We start from the raw sequence: 23144 nt of genomic DNA, 5'->3' as shown, positions 1-23144 counted from the left end.
GGCATCTTCGTGCTCTATTATCACACACCTTTTCTGTTAATGCAAACAGATAATCCTGTTTCTCAAAGGATTTGCATAATTTTCTAAACATCATTGTCATTATCAGAACAGAGATGTCCAAATTTCTGTGTGTTCACTTTGCTACTGAGAACCAGCAATAGATTACACAGGCACCCTGACAGACCCAGAGATTTCAAAGTAATCTTAAAAAGTTCCAAATTTATTTAAAGATGGCTAACCACTAATCCATATATCCAGAATTTACAAAGTAAGTGTTAAAGTTCTTATTTTACTCCTCGTTAGCCTGTACATTCTAGTTCATTACTTCTTATTGTACTAGATTGTAATTCCCAGTTGTCTTTGCCCTTTGTAGCTTTATTCCTTCCTATTTATTTTTTTAATTTGAATGCAAGAGACCATCTGGAATTGATCTGATATTCTGGATACTTCACTCGGCTGAAAGTTGAGAACTTTTTATAGGCCTTGATATCCTTAAGACCTAAGAGATTTTCTACCTTCAAAAGGAAACAGGAGGAACAAATGTGGACTGTTCCACTACTTCCCTAGTTCAAGTTCTCATCCCTGAATTCCTTCTGGGGCTCCAGAGAAGACTAAAGTGCATATCACTAGCAAATCTAGGCTTCCACAACAAGGTTTTGATAACTTTAACAAAATGAAGTTAGGCAACTCCCATGATCAAAAATATCTCAATCCCTGCCTATATCCAAAATAGCATAAAATTATTAAAGTCACTGCGTAAACTTCCAGTTCACCTCAGGTTAGCTTATCCTACTCACAAGATTTATAGTACAGAAAAGCCCATGCAGTCTGAAATTCAAAGTACATTTTAATGAAAGAGTTTTAAAATAGTTAAGTCTTCTAAGAAACAATAATTACTAAGTCCATTTTACAAATGTTGGTGGGATAAATGGGTGGGTCAGAGTTTCATAAAATCAGAAGTGGACTGCTAAATAACCTACTGAAGTGCCAGCAAATACATCTAGGAAAACATTTTTTTAAACTTTATGGAAGACATACTTATCTTTTGAAGTATAAAAAACACATTTATAAAAATTATTAAGCTGGCATAAAAATATCAATTAAAAAGCTTGTATGCAAAATGTCATCATACAATAACTTCCAACTTTTAAAATGGGATCACTTGTTACATCCACATGTTCTCTTCTCACCAATTTCTCATAAAATCCAAAACACAGATGTGAGAACTGTAAATATTATTAACCTAGAGACTAATTTCTTAAAATAATTACATTTTGCAGAATATAGAGTGAATAGTTGTTTCTTTCTCACAAAAACTGGATTGTGTAATCCTAATATGAAATCACCCAAATCTCATGAAATGTAAGTTTGCAACCCTAGCTTAAATTTCCTAATTCGATTAGAGCATTATCAAGTCAAGAAGAAATTCTTGGCAACTCAGATGTTTTGTCCTCTGTGTGCAAAACTGTCCTAGATCTTTCTTTCAATGTAGTTATTTTGCAAAGATGGGATACAGAAACCTCCATATGATTGCTGCTTCTTTTTGGTAGCAATTATCTGTATTTAAGAATAGCTTTTTTTTTTTCTTTTTAGGTCTTCTTACAAAGAGACCACCAATGACATAGACCATAACAGCAGTCTATTGGGGTAGTCTGAAGTATACAATTTTCCATTTGTTTTTTTAAAAAACCTATTCTCTCAGAAGCTAAACCTGCTCCTTTCATAAAAAGAAGAGTCATATAGCCTAAATAGTGACTCAATCATTCATGAACAAATAATAGATAATAATAATTTTACTAGCACTAAAGTCACATTATCTGTCATGTGTTTATGGATTCAGATAGGTTAAGAATGCCTTGCAATATCACAGACTTCCCATATTAAAAGTATTCTTATATTGGCTGATTAGGGAAAAATGCAGATGGTGTCATTTCCTCCCAGGCACCTTCTTTAAGCTACCAGGGAGTGTATGCCACTTCTTTTCATGTGTTGCCATCCATGGTCCTTTGTATGCCTATCCTGTAATACTTATAATGTTGCAGTACTGTGCTATGTGTGTGCATGTGTGCATATCGAAGTATGTGTGTATTTCTTGCTATCTGTGAACCCTGCAAGGGCAGAAACTAAATCTTATTCATTACATTACATATTCACAGCTTGGCAAAATATTTAGATGGTCACTAAATGTTTAATGAACAAATGAATGGATGAATCAACAAAGTAACAAGGCTTTATTGGTGGACCAAGATGTGATATTCATCTATGGTCACAAGATGGCATTATGGCTCTCCACAGTCCAACCCACAGCAGAGCTACCAGCTGCAAAAACAGAAATACTTTATGGAGGTAGGATTACCTCAGGAATCAGAAAGTTCCAATCATGCCAAAGAGTTAGCAAATATATATCTTTTCCTATCAAATCTTCATGATACTATTTTTGAACTGGAATATTCATAAAAATTATTTAATCAAATACTGTGACATTGAAGGGATGATCTGTAATTTTTTTCCCTTTTACATGTAGATCAGTACGATTTTAACCTCAAGGATGGAAATGGAAGAAAACCGTTTACCTTAGGAAACAGTTTAGTTTACCAAGTTTTCTGATGGCTATTCTTTAAAAAAATATATTATATTACACTACTTAGTTCCTATGATAGAAGCTGAGCCTATCATTGTGACCTTAAGGTTCAGGAAGTTTCAGGTAACTTCTTGTTTGAATATCACTGATTCACTCTTTGAACCAGGGAGTTTTTGGCATGGAAGCTGTTAGAACTCAACCCAAAGGCTATTTCAGACATTAGAAACTAGAAAGAAAATTCCAGGGACTGAAATATGAAACAAGTTTCCTTCATTGAATTTAATGACGGGTAGAAACTATCAGAAAGGCTCTGGAAAAAATTAGTACAGAACTGCCTGTGTCATAGAATAATTTCTAAATAACATTTTAGAAAATCTTAAATGTGTAATTCATTACAGATAATTGAACCTAATTAAAGGTGTGTTATCTCTTAAGAGGTTAGAACATTTTAATATAAAAATTAAGATGGCACTAACATCATATATAAAATGTAATTCTAAAGATACATGATATAAAATCGTATATCAATATATTTCCAAATACTGCTGTAACATATATTTTTAAATAAGTAAAGTTTAATTACTGAACAGTATATACAAAGATCTACTGCATATGTCAACATAAATAAATGAGAGACCCTCCCTTTAAGGAATGCTAAAATACTACAGGTATGTTGGTTAAAGAAAAACTCTAAAATGAATAACAAAGGGCTTATTTACAGATTTAGCTTTATTCTTAGACTTGTGTGTATAACGCTTAACAATATAAACTACATTCCTATAGTTTCCTGCCAAACAGTTTCTCCTTTCTAGTTCTCAAACAGCATAATAGCAATGGTAGGTCACTGGGCACCTACTTCACAGCATTATCAATTCTAATAATATTACCATGCTGTGGAAACACAACAATATATTAATATAATCAATATGTGGCCAAGTACATGTGTTGTCACTACAATCACTTGCTCTGAAGACAGTTAGTCATAAAAAGTTAATAGAAACCCTCTATGTATGAACTTAAATCATTTTTAATCCTTAATACTTTCTGCCTTTTATGAAATAAGAAAGTTAAATGAATGCATTGATTCTAAAAGTGCTGTGTTTTAGTAACATTAGCTGTGAAATAAGAAAACACATTAAGGTCAAAATTGTTTCCTTCTATGTGTGTGCACAATGGTTTAGAGAAAAAATCCCATCACATTTCTTAAGAATTAGGCTACACCTGCAGAAGATGATTATGCAATAAAGATAACATTTCCCCCCCTAGTTTTGAAGAAGGCCCAGAAGCTGCTATTTAGAAGTCTAATCCTTATTTAGACTCATGATAAGTATGCAGATTCTTCCAGCGAAGAGAACAAGGAGGTTCTAGAGGCCTGGTTACTGGGTGGGATCCCTTAGGAATTGTGTCTAATGCCAGGAAACTTTTCAGAATTACTCCCAGTACTTTTCAACATTGCTGTTCATGGTGGTTCAAGGCTGAGACTTTGACTTAAACAAAAAACAAGAATTCTTGTATTAGAGACAACCCCTTTGTCAGTACTTGGTATTTGGTGGGCTAATATCAAAAAAAGAGGGGTAGAGTAGTGTGTTCTGAAGTAAAGGTAACGAGAGTATGCCCTGACAGCAACAATGTGGTTTCTGGCAGATTTGCCAGACAAATTCCGACACCTGGGATATTGAGCTCTCTAACTGACACCATAACTTCTATATAGTTTTCCTAAACACAACTTAAGACTGTTATTTTTTCCTATTTTGCATTATCTAAATGACTGCAGAAGAAATTCACAAAATCTAAAGAACTTTATGTTTGCTAAGTATAAATTTGTGCTACCTTTGAACAGAATTATTTTTTCCTTCATAAAAGCCATCTTTACTATTTATTAAAATGTAAGTTTCTGTGATTCTTTTAAATATATCCCCAAGTTTATCTAATTCACAAATAAACAGATATCTAATCATGAAACCTAAATTTAAAGGAGTCTGGCAAAAGCCAGCTTACCAGCAGTAGTCCAGCAGGTGTGGAGGAAGCACTGGGATGTATATGTGTTGCCAATACATTGGGTATAGAAGAGCAGCTGATCCATGGATACAGGCAGTTAACTAAAATTTGTAAAAGGATAACAAAAATAAGTAGCTGCTGACCTTCCAAACAAAAAGCAATGTTCAATGTATCAACAATGAACAGTAATCACAGAACAATTTACATAATGACATAAATCACATTGTCTTTACCAATTCTACATGTAAAAAGTCTTATGTCTCAGAGGCCCCTCTGAAACGTATATAAAGAGCAAAAGTAGCTTCTTGGGAATCATGTAGATAGTTATAATCATCTGAAAATACAGAGCTTGGGATTAAAAACTTAGAACATAAGTAAAACTGAAAAATTAGGTGTGCATCTTAGAAAAATTGCAGGAAATTACAATTTATACAGCATAGTTTGTGTATCACTCAGATTAATATAACATGATTAAATATGGAAAGGAAGAGAGGCTGAAAGCTCCTGAGGGATATCATTAGGGCAAATTGCCAAAGAATGAAACATGAGCCAGTCAGGAGAGTCTGGAAGCTGCAAAAATATCAGGGGACTTGAATGTTCGACAGTTGGAGCTTCAGTAATGTGTGAACTGCGGGTTATGGTATCAAGAGACTCTGTTCACTGACACATAGAATGTCACTATTGACCAGCAAACTGCCCAAGCTTGACAGCTGTACTACAGGAAGCCAAGTATATCATAATTTCATATTTAAACTGTTCATTCCAGATTAACATTTTGTTTCCTAGCTTTATATCACAACAGCTGTAATTACATTGTTGCTATTTTAAAGGTAATTGCCATTTTAATTGTTTTGTTTTGGTAAGCAGTTAATTAAACATTTTTTAGTGCTTAACAAAAGGATATCACTTTTTCCTCCATCTTCTGACCCTCATCAGAATTCTTTCAATATGACTTTCTTTCCATTTTAAATTATATTTCCATAAATGTAAAGTCATTTTTATGCATAAAGCAATAATTAAATCAGCATTCTTAATCATTTTAAAGTTTTGCTATAGTCTGTATTTCAAGGTTACCAATTAAATTATTTTATTCAACTTAAAGATCAGAATTTTTAAAAAATCTGAAAATGAACCAGACTTTCTATAAACCATTTTCTCTATTATTATACAAAGATATTTAAAGAAACTACATAATAATCCACAATTAATTTTAAAAAATGAATGTACACAAAGCAATCCAAATCCTATTAATAGCCACATTTGTCTATGTTTAAGCGCAAAGTAGTTCCATTACATAAAAAGTCAATTAAAATAATTTGATCTGAACCAAAACCAAAAATTTTTATTCAAAGTATATTCATCTTTGCCATATGTGTTATATTTTTTCCAGTCACATTTTTAATCAGTTTTATATGGCAAATAATGTATTTTGATTTCACTTGGGATGTTATCATTAAAGGATTTTACTACCTTGTACTTACAAGCTTTAATAGGTTATCATAGTATTCCTTCAATAAATATTACTTTTTAAATTCCTGAATTAGAGCCTACAATATGCCACTAGGAGGCATTCAAATACTTCCATTTAACAATTACAGACCATGGATTTATTTATGTTACAAACTGCAGCTAGAGGGAAATGAAAATGGGGTTGATCTAACTCATTGTGTCAAATTCTCCAAGAGCTCTCAGGTACTCCTTAGCTGTAAATTAGGCCTCTTTAAAATTGTATTAACTCTTTCCACCCCCTTTTTAACCTGATGGGCTAAAAGAGCTTATGCAGCTTTGAAAGCAGGTAATTATTCAATTTCTCAATCCGCACACAGATGACTTTTTAAACAGTTCATTCAAAGCCTTGAAAACAACAAAAAAGCTTTTATTGTTACTGAGCAAATAAAACCTGTAGCAAGAGGAAAAACACGTTCTTAAAGTGAGGAATTAAATATAATACCTCACTTTATTTCACTAGGCATTTTTATCACTGGGCAATTTATTTCACTGGGGATACCCAGAGTCCAAAGCACTCTACTAAATGCCACGTAAATACTTTCCCTGCCTCCTTACTGGTCATCCTTAAATGAAGTTTTATTAGTTATTCGCTAACAAAATTCAACATTATCTGATGAATTTGACTGATTTCTTAGAGGATGGTTTCTGTAATTATATGCAGAGTCACAAAATTTCTGCAATGGCCAGCATCTGGCAGAGGGTTATGCCTGCTAATCAAGATATACCAGGAGAGAAGCAAGCTCTACAGGACTTGGCAACTTTCTGGATGTGGGGTATAGGTGACAAGGAGAGGAAAAAATATATGACAACTCCTCCCCAACCACAGTTCTGGAACTAAGCAACCAGAATGAATTATTAAAGGTAATATAGCAAAGTGTCAGGTTTAAGTAGAATTATAAGGCATCGCCTTTAGCAAATATTTATTCTGTTAACCATGAGACACCTAAACGGAGATTTCCAAAGAAGACGGAAGCATCCCAAAGATGATCCCCCATATTCACCTAGTAGCATGCAAGAGCTGTATAACTTAAAAAGAACGAGAAAATACTATTATAGCATATTCTTTTAGAGATGATAGCAAAGTTGCAAGTAAATAGAATAAAACAAATTTACTAGAAAATTTAACACATTCATATGTAAATTGCATAAAATCATAACATGTATATTACAGACACAAAATTAGGGCTCTGCCACCAACAAGCCATGTGACCTCTGGCACATCTACTAATATAACCATGTCTCAGTTTTCTAATCTTTAAAATAAGAACTCTATGCTAGATGATCTGTAAGTATTTTCTCTCATAGATCAAGCATTCTTTATTTTTAGATCAGATCAGTTCTATCTTTTTCATATTCTTACGTATTGAGATTTCTTCTATCCTGGTGGCTAACGGAATACTATGACTGGACTATAATTCAGAGCCACTTTCAAGATATATCTAAAGGTTTAAGTGCTTTAAAGTGCTTTCATAAAGTCTCTAAGTGCTCTAAAGTCCATAAGGTAATTATGCACTGAAAATATTATAACAATTTATTTGCTTAATTCAGCAAAAATTTTGAGTGCCTGCTATATGCAACTGAAATCCCTATGACGCAACAGGGACACAGCACTAAACAGAACAAAGTCCTCGTTTCTATGGAGCTTACATTTAGTGGAAAAAGCAAACAATAAACAAGTAAAATAAACATTATCAGAGATGAGATCTATAAAGAAACCAAAGTAGGGAGTGATGGGGGTGGTGGGCTATTTTAGATAGGAGGATTACAGAACAACTCTAATGTGGTGACATATGTACTAAAACCTAACTGAAGGGAGAGAGCAAACTCGTGGATATGGGAAGAAGAGCATTCCAGGCAAATTGAACAAGGCATTCAGAAGTCCCAGGTGGGAATATGTTTGGCATCTTCACAGAGCAATGGGGAGGTCAGTGAGATTAGACTGGAGAAAGTGGGAGAATGGCAGATGAGGTCAGATAGAGAAGCAGAATCAATGATCAATGACGGAGAGCCTTCTACGACATGGCAAAGACTCTAAATGTTATTCTGGATGACATTTTTACATACCTCTGAAGAGAGTGCTATCATAATAAACTATTTACCTAGAACATTTTGAGAATATACAAATTAAAGGAAAATAAACTACATATTTTAGAAGTTTGGTTTGCAATATAAAGTACTACAAAGAAATGAGAACAATTCAATAAGCCAAGTAAGAAGAATCTTATTAAAGTTATTTATGATATATTGAATCTTAAACTTAAAGAAAATGAAATATCATATAGTCTTTCTTTGGGCTAGAATTACCCAAGTATCATATGTCTGATTAGCGACAGGGCCAGGACTCCACGTTGCTTTTCTAATATCGTCAGTTGCTTCTTTAATACCACAGTTGTTCCTCACGAAAGCAGAGAAAAGGGTAAAGGAAAGAATTTCTCTGTTTCAGTTCAAACATATCTCTGGCATTATATCCTGAAACTGAATAACACACTGCTATAATTTTCAGAAAAAAATGAATTTACCAAATAAAGGTTTATGGAAAAACATATTCTTATCTTTATGTAGCATATGAATATTTAAAATGCACATGTATTTTCATAAAGCATACCCAATATATTAAATTAATATAGTTCCAAAGAGCTGACTAATGCAAAACAGAAACATTGGGAACACTGATTTACTATGGACTTCAATTACAACCTAAGTATATATGCTAATCATGAGAAGGGACAAGAACTAATGCCCGTGAAACCAGACAGAGAAACCTGACAGTAAAGGTCAGCAATAGTGTACTCAGTCATAGAACAAAGGCATTTGAAACTTCTGGTTCCCAGGTCACCAGGTCTAAACATAGTGCCACCGAAAATAACAGCAGCAAATGTTTATATAATTCTTACCATGTGCCAAGAACTGTTATGAGTACTTGAACTACTCATATCTAATCCTCACAACAACCTCATGAAGTACTATTATCATTATTTCTACTTAACAGATAGACACTAAGACAAAGTTCAACCAACCGCCCATGATCATACAGCTTATAAACAGCAAAGTCAGGATACAAATGGAGGCAGGCTGGATCCAAAGTACAGTAACTGCTATTTCAAACTACCTTCAATACACGAAGATCTTAAATTCTCATCATTATAAGGCTTTGAATAACATCTACTGACTGAAAATACTGTGTTTTATACTAATTGTATAATAGAGAATGGATCTTTGGACCAAACAGTCAAACAAGAACCACTGACCTTTGTATGAGAAATCTATGATAGACAGAGATCTGATTTACAAAACTTTCCTCAGGCAACACAGACTGTAACTACAGCAGGAAACTAATAGAACAGACTCTCCCAGAAAATGTTAAAAGGATAAGATAATTGATACAAATTCTACAAGTTATCATTTCAATTTATGTCTGTGAGTACACCCAAGTTTGAAACTGAACCAAAGTTGTCCTGCTTTGTGATACAAAATCTGATTTGTTCTTCTTAAACTATATTTATTAGAAATCAGCCTATTAATAAAACTAGAATTGTTTTAAGCAATTAAATAGGCATGTATTTTCAGGGAGGAGAAAAAGACATTTATCAGACTCCCACGGACACAGAAGAAAGATAATCCATCTAGTATAATTACCACTATGAAAAATAGTACAATTTTAACCAGCACGCCTTACAGGTAAAGGTATCATACAGACACATTGCTACTCACACTATTCTAGCCTCTGTATCACCTATCTAGATTGTGCCTCATTCTTTTGTAGAAATCCTACACTTCAAATAGAGTTACATGAGTTACTGCAGGGTTAAATGAGTTACTGAGGGCCAGATTTATATTCCCCAAGAAAGCATTTATTAATAAAATCTAAGAAACATATATTAGAGACCTCACCTGATTTTTAACTGAATCAGTACTTAATTTAGAAATTTAAGCACTATAAATAATTATAAGTATCAAGAGTAAACTGCTGCAGATGGGAATGTAATGAATTCCTCATAAAATTTTTTAAAAATTAGTGGAAACCATAAAGAAAACATCTGCTTAAACACATTTAATTTATATTCACATTTTAAAGTTTCGACCAAAAAAGTTAGCAGCAGGGTATTTGAAAACCACAACATTAACTACAAAATAGTCTCACTTAAGCAAAACTCTAATATTCAAATTAAGTGAGACTTATAAGAAAATGTTTGGAGAGTAGATATTCTATATAATGCAAAAACAATTATTTTTATTATTATACTTTATGTTCTAGGGTACATGTGCACAACATGCAGGTTTGTTACATATGTAAACATTTGCCATGTTGGTGTGCTGCACCCATTAACTCGTCATTTACATTAGGTATATCTCCCAATGCTATCCTTCCCCACTACCCACACCCCACAACAGGCCCCGGTGTATGATGTTCCCCTTTTTGTGTCCAAGTGATCTCATTGTTCAATTCCCACCTATGAGTGAGAACATGCAGGGTCTGGTTTTCTGTTCTTGCGATAGTTTGCTGAGAATGATGGTTTTCAGCTGTATCCTTGTCCCTACAAAGGACACGAACTCATCCATTTTATGGCTGCATAGTATTCCAGAGTATATATGTGCCAAAATTCTTAATCCAGTCTGTCACTGATGGACATTTGGGTTGATTCCAAATCTTTGCTATTGTGAATAGTGCCACAATAAACATAAATGTGCATGTGTCTTTATAGCAGCATGATTTACAATCCTTTGGATGTATACCCAGTAATGGGATGGCTGGGTCAAATGGTATTTCTAGTTCTAGATCCTTGAGGAAGCGCCACACTGCTTTCCACAATGGTTGAAGTAGTTTACGGTCCCACCAACAATGTCAAAGTGTTCCTATTTCTCCACATCCTCTCCAGCACCTGTTGTTTCCTGACTTTTCAATGATTGCCATTCTAACTGGTGTGAGATGGTATCTCATTGTGGTTTTGATTTGCATTTCTCTGATGGCTAGTGATGATGAGCATTTTTTCATGTCTGTTGGTTGCATAAATGTCTTATTTTGAGAAGTGTCTGATCATATCCTTTGCCCACTTTTTGATGGGGTTGTTTTTTTCCTGTAAATTTGTTTGAGTTCTGTGTAGGTTCTAGATATTAGCCCTTTGTCAGATGAATAGATTGCAAAAATTTTCTCCCATTCTGTAGGTTGCCTGTTCACTCTGATGGTAGTTTCTTTTGCTGTGCGGAAGCTCTTTAGTTTAATTAGATCCCATTTATCTATTTTGGCTTTTGTTGCCATTGCTTTTGGTGTTTTAGACATGAAGACCTGCCCACGCCTATGTCCTGAATGGTATTGCCTAGGTTTTCTTCTAGGGTTTTTATGGTTTTACGTCTAACATTTAAGTCTCTAATCCATCTTGAATCAATTTTTGTTTAAGGAGTAAGGAAGGGATCCAGTTTCAGCTTTCTACTTATGGCTAGCCAATTTTCCCAGCACCATTTATTAAATAGGGAATTCTTTCCCCATTTCTTGTTTTTGTCAGGTTTGTCAAAAATCAGATGGTTGTAGATGTGTGGTATTATTTCTGAGGACTCTGTTCTGTTCCATTGGTCTATATCTCTGTTTTGGTACCAGTACCATGCTGTTTTGGTTACTGTAGCCTTATAGTATAGTTTGAAGTCAGGTAGCATGATGCCTCCAGATTTGTTCTATTGACTCAGGATTGTCTTGGCACTGTGGGCTCTTTTTTGGTTCCATATGAACTTTAAAGTAGTTTTTTTCCAATTCTGTGGAGAAAGTCATTGGTAGCTTAATGGGGATGGCATTGAATCTATAAATTACCTTGGGCAGTATGATCATTTTCATGATACTGATTCTTCCTATCCATGAGTATGGAATGTTCTTCCATTTGTTTGTGTCCTCTTTCATTTCATTAAGCAGTGGTTGGTAGCTCTCCTTGAAGACGTCTTTCACATCCCTTGTAAGTTGAATTCATAGGTATTTTATTCTCCCTGAAGCAATTGTGAATGGGAGTTCATTCATGATTTGGCTCTCTGTTTGTCTGTTACTGGTGTATAAGAATGCTTGTGATTTTTGCACATTGATTTTGTATCCTGAGACTTCGCTGAAGTTGCTTATCAGCTTAAGGAGATTTTGGGCTGACACAATGGGGTTTTCTAAATATACAATCATGTCATCTGCAAAAAGAGACAATTTGACTTCTTCTTTCCCTAATTGAATACCCTTTATCTCTTTCTCTTGCCTGATTGCCCTGGCCAGAACTTCCAACACTATGTTGAATAGGAGTGGTGAGAGAGGGCATCTCTGTCTTGTACCAGTTTTCAAAGGGAATGCTTCCAGTTTTTGCCCATTCAGAATGATATTGGCTGTGAGTTTGTCATAAATAGCTCTTATTATTTTGAGATATGTCCAATCAATACCTAATTTATTGAGAGTTTTTAGCATGAAGGGCTGTTGAATTTTGTCAAAGGCCTTTTCTGCATCTATTGAGATAATCGTGTGGTTTTTGTCTTTGGTTCCGTTTATATGCTGGACTACGTTTATTGATTTAAATATGTTGAACCAGCCTGCATCCCAGCGATGAAGCCCACTTAATCATGGTGGATAAGCTTTTTCATGTGTTGCTGGATTCAGTTTGCCAGTATTTTACTGAGGTTTTCTACATCGATGTTCATCAGGGATATTGGTCTAAAATTCTCTTTTTTTGTTGTGTCTCTGCCAGGCTTTGGTATCAGGATGATGTGGGCCTCATAAAATGAGTTAGGGAGGATTCCCTCTTTTTCTATTGATTGGAATAGTTTCAGAAGGAATGGTACCAGCTCCTGATTGGAATAGTTTCAGAAGGAATGGTACCAGCTCCTCCTTGTACCTCTGGTAGAATTCAGCTGTGAATCCATCTGGTCCTGGACTTTTTTGATTGGTAGGCTATTAATTATTGCCTCAATTTCAGAGCCTGCTATTGGTCTATTCAGGGATTCAACTTCTTCCTGGTTTAGTCTTGAGAGACTGTATGTGTCCAGGAATTTATCCATTTCTTCTAGGTTTTCTAGTTTATTTGCGTAGGGGTGTTTATTCTCTGATGGTATTTTGTACTTCTGTGGGGTCGGTGGTGATATCCCCTTTATCATTTTTTATTGCCTCTATTTGATGCAAAAACAATATTTTGTACATTTTTTTAAAATAGAATTTATTTTTTAGAATAGTTTTAGGTTCATAGCAAAACTGAGCAGAAATTACAGGAATGTCCCGTATTCTCCCTGCCCTCACCCACGCATAGCTTCCTCCATTATCAACACACCCCACCACACTGGTACATTATTACAGCCGATGAACCTATATCGACACAACATTGTCACCTGAGTCCCTAATCTACATAAGAGTTCGCACTTGGTGTTGTACATTCTAGGATATAAACAAATTTACAGTGACATATATCCACCATCATAGTATCATTAAAATGGTCTGTTAAATAATTAGGTATAAATCTAAAAAAATATGTATACAATATATATAAGGAAAACTAAATATTCTAATAAAAGAAATCAAAGAACTAAATAAATGGAGAGATATTCCATGTTCATGCATAGGAAGACTCAATACTGTCAAGACGTCAGTCCTTCCAACTTGGTCTATAGATTACAATCCCCATCAAAATCCCAGGAAGTTTTCTTGTGGAAAACAAGAAGCTGATTCTAAAGTTTCTATGGAGAAGCAAAAGACGCAGAATAGTCAATGCAATTCTAAAAGAACAAAGTTGGAGGACAGACACTGTCTGAGTTCAAAACTTATTATAAAGCTACAATATTCAAAACAGTATAGCATTTATAAAAGAACATACAATTAGATCAATGGAGCATAATAAAAAGCCCACAAATAGACCCACATAAATATAATCAACTAATCTTTGACAAAGAAGCAAAGGCAATACAATGAATAAAAGACAGTCTTATCAATAAACGGTGCTGGAACAAGTGGACATTCACATGCCAAAAAAATGAATCTAGATACAGACCTTACACTTTTCATGAGAATTTACTCAAAATGAACCACAGACTTAAATGTAAAATGTAAAACTATAAAACCCCTAGAGGATAATACAGGAGAAAATCTACATGACCTAGGGCTTGGCAATGACTTTTAGAGACAACACCAAAGTCATGAACCATGAAAAAATTAATTGATAAGTTGGATTTCATTAAATTTAAAATTTCTGTTCTGTGAAAAACACTGCCAAGAAAATTTAAAAAGCAGCCACGGACTAAGAGGAAATATTTGCAGAAGGCATATCTGATAAGAGACTGCTATCCAAAATATACAAAACTCTTAAAATTCTATAATAAGAAAACAAACAACCCAATTAAGAAATGGGTCAAAGACTATAACAGATGCCTCACCAACCTCAACAAAGATATACGAGTGACAAATAAGCATATGAAAAGATGTTCCCCATCACATGTCATCGGGGAAAGGCAAATTAAAACAATAAGGAGATACCACTACATACCTATTAGAATGGCCAAAATCCAGAACGCTGACAACAAATGCCGATGAAGATGTGGAAAAGAAACTCTCATTCATTTACGATGGTACTACAAAATGGTACAGCTACTCTGAAAGACATTTTGGTGGTTTCAAATAAACCTAAATACTTTTATACTTTATTTTCTTCCTTCGTTCTCTTAGGGTGGTATCTTAGTCTCTTTGGGCTACTATATCAAAATACCTTAGAGTAGGTAACTTATTAATAATAGGAGTTTATTTCTCACCGTTCTAGAGGCCGGGAAATCCAACATCAAGGTACCAGCAGATTCAGTGTCTGGTAAAGGCTTGCTCTTTTCTCCATAGATGGCACCTTGTTACTGCATCCTCACATGGCAGGAGGGACTGAACGGCTCCCTTGAAGCTCTTTTATAAGGTCACTAATCGCATGCATGAGGGCTCATGATTTCATTACTTCCTAAAGACCTTAACTCTTAATACTATCACATTAGGGTTTAAATTCCAAAAATATAAATTTCGGAGGACACATTCAGACCACAGTAGACGGTAAATTCTGATAGTTCACTGCTAAAAGTTTATTCTAAACTATTTCCATCATACCCAGGTCCTTTGGAAAGTTCTAATCATCTCACATTTAGTCATTGGTTTATTAGCTCTTCCTGGCCAAATAATTCTAAATTTTTCTTTCTTGCTTGCTTCCTTCAAGTATTCATTCTTTCTTTCATTTTATAGTTTGGGAAACTGAGGCAAAGTTAAGTCAATTGGCCAAGATTACTAAGCCAGTAAGTGGGGCACCAAACATGTGCCAGACATTATTATTAGTGGTAAGGATACAGTAATGAACAAAACATACAAAAATCTGTGCTCTCAAGGAACTTACATTCTAGTTACCCTCTATATACCACCATTACTGTTGTACTCACCTCTTCACAGCTCTTTGGATTTCTGTGCTATCACATTATACATAAATGCCAATACCCTCAAATATATCTCCTCACCTACATGACATTTCCCTATCACTAAATTTACTGCTTTCTAATTCTCACTCTCAAAGTCAATTCAATAGCAGCTTTTCTTTTCCTAGAGAAGGCCCTTCTACTTTTCTATCAAAATTAAAGAGCGTAACACTACAACACTCCTCAAATCTGCCTATATTTTCTCTTCACAAATATCTAAAACTGTACATTCTGGAGGACAAAGGGTTAGGATATTCATATGGTATATATAAAAATTACATAATTTGGCAATCATTTTTTAAAAAATAAATTATACAATATTAGAATCATTGTATTTAACAACTAGAAAGGATCCTAGAGATCATTCTTGTTCAATTTCTTCATTTTTTAGACAAGAAATTTCAGGGTAAAAGAAATTAAATGAATTATAAGAAGGTAGCTGATGTACTGTAGAGCAGTTGGTCTAAAACCAAATCTCTAATTTTAGAAGATACTATTAATATAAACATATTACTGTCACATTTTCAAACAATATTTCAAATAAACAGTAAATAAAAGCTGACTGAAGCTACTCTTTAACTATTAGTCACATTTGAAACCATAATTTAAAATACATCTCACCCAGAACAAAATAAAACTGATCGCAAACCACCAGCCACTGAAAGAGACAATCACGATGGCAAAGCAACAACAAAGTAAATCTAAATCTTTAGAGTTAATATAATAATTTGCAATGAAATAAGAATAAATAATTATACATACACATATTTAATGTTAAAATTACTATATATACACCTTTATCTTATGTTTAACATACGTATGTATACTTAGCATGCATATCATATATATGTGAATATATGCATGTATATGTGTGTATATGCATACACATACTTATAAAGTGAAAATTTGCTGTTAGTAAATGACATCAAGAACTGTCCCCTTATAAAGAAGACACTAAATAAACACTTGGTAAACACTTATCCTGTGTATGCCATTCTACTCTCTCCCTTTTCTTACCTACTCTTAAGCTGATACCACAGGCAAAAGACTTTTGCTTGGAAATGTTTCTAAAACCCAACCTCACCTCCCTCTTAAGGTCACTGTCCTAGTTCAGGAGCTAATCATCTCTTGTTTTTATTACTGTAACAGTCTTTTAACTGATCTCCTGTCTGTTGGATTTCCCCTACTCCATTTCTTCTTTTATAAGGCCACCAGTGTTACCTTCTCTAAAACAAAACTTGTCATGTCATGTACCTCATTTGTTTCCCCACAATCTGTTGGATAAAACCCAAACCTCTTAAATTAGCAAATATGATTCTTCACAATCTGGCCACTGTTTATATCCCCAACTAGATTTTGTAGTCTGCTTTCTCTCTCTCCCACTCTCTCCATACACACACACACACACACACACACACACACACACACACACACACACAAACAGTAATATATTAAACACATATTTCCTAGACATGATACAAATTCCTTTCAAGAATGAGGTGTCATATTGAAGTAAACTCTGTAGTCTACCACTCTACCCTCTAATATTTCCCATGTTAGAATTTTTATCACATTGACTGTCCTTGACTCATTGACACTGTTATAGAATCACAAATTAGTAACTCTGAAATTCCCAGTACTTAGAACCTGACAAATAATAGCATTTATCAATGCACAAATGAATAAATACTTACATACCTCATCTTGGGAAAATCTACCTATGGCAAATATTTATTTTAAAATAAAGGCATTTCTTTGCTTCTCAGATAGTTAACTATTTTTAACTCCTTCCTATTTAACAGAAGAATGCTTCTACTTGCATTTTAAGATGCCACTTGGCTAAATGGGGTACCATATACCACTGAATCAACAGGCTAAAGAAGAGGAAGTTAATCTACTGGCTTGAGTGATTGTTCTCAACAATCAAAGGGAAACTGGGGTGCTTCTATATAATACAGGCAAAGAGAAATGTGTCTTGAACCAGGGGATTCTCTATGGTGCCTCAGGACTTGCATGCCTAAAGTAAAAGAAATGAAAAACTACAACAACCAAAACACAACAAAAACTTTGAGGATTGAGACTCTTCGAGAATGGGACATTTTACCAGATAAAGATCCTTTCCAGGTGAAATTCTAGCTGAGGGTGACAGAAATATGGAATGGGTAATAAGAGGAAGCCATAAACCAGATAAAGATCCTTTCCAGGTGAAGTTCTAGCTGAGGGTGAGAGAAATATGGAATGGGTAATAAGAGGAAGCCATACATACCAATTATGGCCTCTTGACCAGTTACATAAACAACGGCTTCTCCTAGAGGAAAGGGTGAGAATGCCTACATTTGTAAAAATGATAGTTGTATGTTATTAGGTAGAAAAACAGATTTGTTTTATTGTACAGGAATTCAAATGTGTATAGAAGGGTACAAATAGAGGCTGAGTATCCAAAGGGGTGGGCTGTACCAATTATCAACTTACTGCCTCTCGGCTCCAAATCTGGCCCTCACTGCCTGATCTGTAAAAATGGATCTGGACTCTGGATATTTTTCCTTTTAGCAACTGGCATGATGTCAAACTTTGTCAGGAGAGGGTACTAAAGAGACAATGTAAAGAGAGAACTTGCTCCTGGTTCCAGTGAGACACTCTGCAGGCTCCTACAAAGCCTATGACTCATCAAGGGCTGTCTCCTATTGTACATGCAGCTTCCCTAGGGCCCATTTCCTGCAGCACAGGTGTCCACCAGGCTCCTACGCAGTGGGCAGTTTCTGCAGTGCCTGGCTCCTGCAGGTACTGGCAGCCAAAGGTTTCCCTCAGCATGCCTCTACCTTATAGCAGAGTACCTCTGACTCTTGCAGCACTTGGAGCCTTTCTAGTGCCTGGTTCCTGCAGCACAGGAGGCATCTCCTGCACCTGATTATTGGAGTGTACAATTTCCAACAACATCAAGTGGCCAGCAGCTTTCCTTTGTTAGTTTTTTAAAGGAGTGCCTCCAGTAACACAATCCTAGTTAACAGCTTCACCTTAGGAGGCTTTATAGTAGTCTGCAGCTAGTGAGACATCTCTCTGAAAGCAGCTTCCCCAGTACCTCTCATATGGCTTTCCAGCAATTTCTAAGGAATGGCATTTCTCTGAGGGCAGCTTTCCTGGGCACCCCAAAGGGCAGGATTCCAGAAAATTCTGCCAGTATGGCACCATAGCAACTCCTCTGCCATCCAATGAGCCACAGCTGTGCCCTCTCCACTGGAGTCTGGTTCTCACACCCAGATGGGGCTTCTTCCCTGGGTGCTCCATTGCAGCCCTAAGACTAGTAGTTGCTTTATATTTGGTATTTCTATAGTCTTTATAATTCCCTTCACTTACTAGAAGCCCATCCCTTGTTACTCCAATCCATGTTATAGTTTTTAAATTCTTTATATTAAACTTTCCTTGTTCAAATTACTATGTAGTTTCTCTTTCCTGGTCATACCCAGACTGATACAAAGGCTATAAAGATTGATAAAAAAACTAACAAAGGAATGCTGCTGGCCACTTGGTGCTGTTACTTTATGATCTTACCTACAGAACACTGCCTGACATGCGTTAAGCATTCCTTAAATGAAGAATGATTCAATGAATGAACAAATGAACATTTTTCATAGAAAGAAAGTAATAAACTTTCTCTTTAGGACTATATGAAGACCAAAGAACACCTAACTAAGTTCCCGTATAGGCTGAACAAAAGTCATAATTGCAATACAGATTCATGAAGCTGAAAAGGGTTTAAGACGTATTAATAAATTTTTCCCCACAGCATTACTATTTTTGCGTAGACTTTTTTTAAAAAATTACCTAGTAGAAAATAGCTAAACACAAATCCTCTTTTAAAGACAAAACCTACATAGAAATTAGTGCCTAGGCCGGGCACAGTAGCTCATGCCTGTGATCCCAGCAACTCTGGGAGGCCAAGGCAGGAGTATTGCTTGAGCCCAGGAGTTCAAGACCGGCCTCGGCCACTTAGTGAAACCCCATCTCTACAAAAAAATACAAAAATTAGCGAGGCATAGTGGCGCATGCCTGTAGTTCCAGCTACTTGGGAGGCTGAGGTGTGGGAAGATGACTGAGATCAGTGGGCACAGGCTGCAGTGAGCCGAGATCACACCACTATACTCCGACACCTTGGCGACAGAGTGGCAACTCTGAGAAAGACAGAAAGACAGAAAGCGAAAGACAGAGAGAGAGAGAGAGAGGGGGAGAGAGAGAGAGAGAGAGAGAGAGAGAGAGAGAGAGAGAGAGAGAGAAAGAAAGAAAGAAAGAAGAAAGGAGAAAGAAAGAAAGAAAGAAAGAAAGAAAGAAAGAAAGAAAGAAAGAAAGAAAGAAAGAAAGAAAGAAAGAAAGAAAGAAAGAAAAGAAAAGAAGAAAAGAAAACAAAATTAGCACCTAACTTGGAAACTTCAAGATTTACAAAGAGACTTATTATTTAAAGAGACAAACATCAAAGAGATAAATCAAGGGATACATTTCTGCTTGACAAATACACCGCTTCTACTCTGGCATTTTCAGAGTAACACTTTATATTTTACACTATAATATAATTAATGCTTTTTTATTTTAAAAACTTTTCTGATACAATTTAAATAATTAAATTTATTCTTCAATATATACATGAACACACACACAACCCATGGTTTTATTTGTTTTATTTTTTGAGACAGGGTCTCATTCTGTTGCCAGGCTGGAATGCGGTAGCGCGATTATGGCTCGCTACAGTATTGAACCCCTGGGCTCAAGCAATCCTTCCACCTCAGCCTCCCGAGTATCTGGGATTACAGGCGTGTGACACCACACCCAGCTAATTTTCTTAATTTTTTGTAGAGACAGGGTCTCACTACATTGCGCAGGCTATTCTCAAACTCCTGGTCTCAGGCAATCCTCTCATCTCAGCCTCCCAAAGTGCTGGGATTACAGGCATGAGCTACCATACCAGGCAGGTTTTTAATTTGTAAAGACATTGATATCTAATACAAGAGTTTGACATATTCACTAATAATTAAAATTTGAGAAGGGTATGTGGTAAATGCTATGGTAGTTCAGAGATGAAAGATGTTACGCTGGTTACTCATAAAAACTAAGCCTTCTGTAAAGCAAATCAGATTTTTAAAAACATTCAGAAGCATGCATGTGGGAGATTTTAAACACATATGAGGATGAGCAAAAAGTGCAATTTCATCCATTCACTCAGAAAATTATTGTTAAAATCTTCTATGGATACATATCACCACTGTCCTAAGAGACAGATACATTGTAGTGACTGACTGAACCAGATTTAAAAAAAAAAAAAAAAAAAAAAAAAAAACCTGCCCTGATAACTTTATTGTCTAAAGATCTGTGTGAACTATAAATAATTGAAAACCTTAGAAAGAAAGGTTTAGGGTCACATCACGGATAGTTTTTTACCAGATTTAGCAGTTTATAGGCAATGAGGAACCAATAGATGTTTTTTATTCTGAAGGATTGAGTAATTACATATAGAATGAATCTAAAATATGAGAAAACGAGAGGTCCAAATAGAAGATAAGTGCTAGCCCTAAAAGTGGTATTTAAAATGGGAGAAACGTATAAATATGACATATTGAGAGATAATTGACTAGACCTACAAAGACAAGGAAAAAAGTCATTTCACTGTAAGTAATTCAAATAATAAACTGAGGCTCTTTATGGGAAGGGATACTATATTGGGGCAGTTCCTATATTGGGGCAAAAGGTAAGGATGCATTTGGTTTTACAAGATGGTCATTCTAACAGGCAAAATTGCATAAAGGTTTTAAACATATACTTTGGAATCATACACAACTGGTTAAACCAATTCCTAGTACTATGGCCTTGCTCAACTTACTCTCTCTCAATTTCAAAATCCACATTTTCATCTCTCTACCATGGATAACAACTGTACCTACCACATAATACATAATAATTAAATGAGTTAGTTTAAATAAATTTCTCAGTGGGGTAAGCAGTTCAAAGTATGCCCTATTATATATTGGCTATAATAATTACTAACATCATCATTTTATGTAAGTGAATTCAGTATATACGATCTGAAAATAATATCTGTGGAAAGTAATAACCACTGAACTAAGACAGTGGGCGGTTGACATGGAGAACAGGAATTGGAGACGAAAAGATTAAGGAGGTAGAACCTATAGGATATAGGTGGGGAAAACAGATGAGAGGGAGGAGAGATTCACCAACTTCGCCCTTTATAGTAGCAGAAGGAGACTATGGGGAAAAGATGGCGAGTTCCATTTTGGAAATATTGAATGGGATGTCAACAATGAGTTAAACTGCGTTACAAGAAAGCTCACTGGAAGAGGAAAAAATTTGCCTAACTGTAAAATGAAAAAAAAGTATAGTATGTAAAAACATATAAATATAGAAGGTACATTTTAAAATAAACACATTGCCCTCAACAGTTTTACTAAAGAAACAAAACCAACACATATATTTTTTTCTTTTATTTAATGTTGATTACCACTATCAGCACAAAATTGTCATTGTTGCATATGAAAAATACTAACATTAACACTGTAAGCTGTAAGGACAAGAAAAAAGAAAAAAAAAAATACTTGGTAAACTGAAATCATCCAAGGTCATTTTTGTGGATATCACACAGGAACAAAGCTTATAGAACCTAGGGGAATGACAATTTAATACAATGCTTTGATAATTCCACAATTGTTAAATTAAAATATTATTCTTTGTGAATTAAAAGCCAATTATTTACTTTTAGAACTCAAATGGACAAAATCATAAGGCAGAAATATGTGTTTATTTTCATGAAAAACAGAGCCATTATCACTACAGGAGTTGGAAGATACAAACACCTCTAGTTTTCCTGTAACAGAAGTCTCCTCCAAAGTACCTTCACACATCCCTTCCAATAAACTGTTTCCTGATGACTTCAACAGTACCATTTCCCCACTCCAGTCATATTCACTTAGCACTGACTAAAAATACAATGTTCAGAATAGCTGTGTACATGTGAAATAATAAACTGGTAAGTAGAATTATTCCCAGTTTCAGATGACATAACTGGTTGCTTATGGGTTTGGGGAAGAATTAAAAACCTAAAAATTGCTTCTAGAATCTTTCCCTGAGAGATCATGATAACAATTTTTAACTGCACCACTCTGCTGCAGCTTTAAAAACACGAGGGGCAAAAATACACTTTAATAACCTTAACTAGGAAGCAGGACTACATAATCTCTATTGTCTCACCAAATGTTCAATTCCTCATCTCCAGAAAGTCTCTGCACTTTAGGTTTCAGATTAAATGCTGACACAGGTGGCATCATTAAGAGACAAATCAAGAATACGTATAATCCAGATGAAGAGGTTAAAATCCTCTGGATTGCCTTTCAGTCTGACTAAACCTATAAAATCTACATTTAATAGCTGATTTTCCAGAGATCGAAAGATTTCTTTTTACACATGCCCTTTGTGGATTTAATGAGAGAAGGAGAGAAAAGCATATGCTTAAATGCCTGGGGGCAACTATAACAAAGGAAGAAATTACAGTTTATTAACGTAATTCCAGCACTCATAACATATTGCTTGCTCTAAATATCCCCAAAATAACATGCACTACACA

The 23144-nt window shown here is 35.1% G+C and overlaps 1 protein-coding gene across 8 annotated transcripts in view; it reads right to left on the bottom strand.

Moving 5' to 3' along the window:
• Positions 1 to 23144, bottom strand: part of DENND1B (DENN domain containing 1B) — a 277082-nt gene that overhangs the window by 113966 nt on the left and 139972 nt on the right. For 7 of the 8 annotated variants that reach the window (XM_007989064.3, XM_037985771.2, XM_037985770.2 and 4 more), the window contains one exon: positions 4580 to 4680. The exons of the other annotated variant lie outside the window; for it this stretch is intronic. In XM_007989064.3, coding sequence (XP_007987255.3) covers positions 4580 to 4680 — 101 coding nt within the window. The remainder of the gene's footprint in view (positions 1 to 4579; positions 4681 to 23144) is intronic. 8 annotated transcript variants of the gene reach the window in all.

This window comes from Chlorocebus sabaeus, chromosome 25 (assembly GCF_047675955.1).
Source record: "Chlorocebus sabaeus isolate Y175 chromosome 25, mChlSab1.0.hap1, whole genome shotgun sequence".
NCBI lineage: Eukaryota > Metazoa > Chordata > Mammalia > Primates > Cercopithecidae > Chlorocebus > Chlorocebus sabaeus.
The sequence above is the reverse complement of the archived record's forward strand: the minus strand, read 5'-3'. Positions and strand labels throughout refer to the sequence as shown.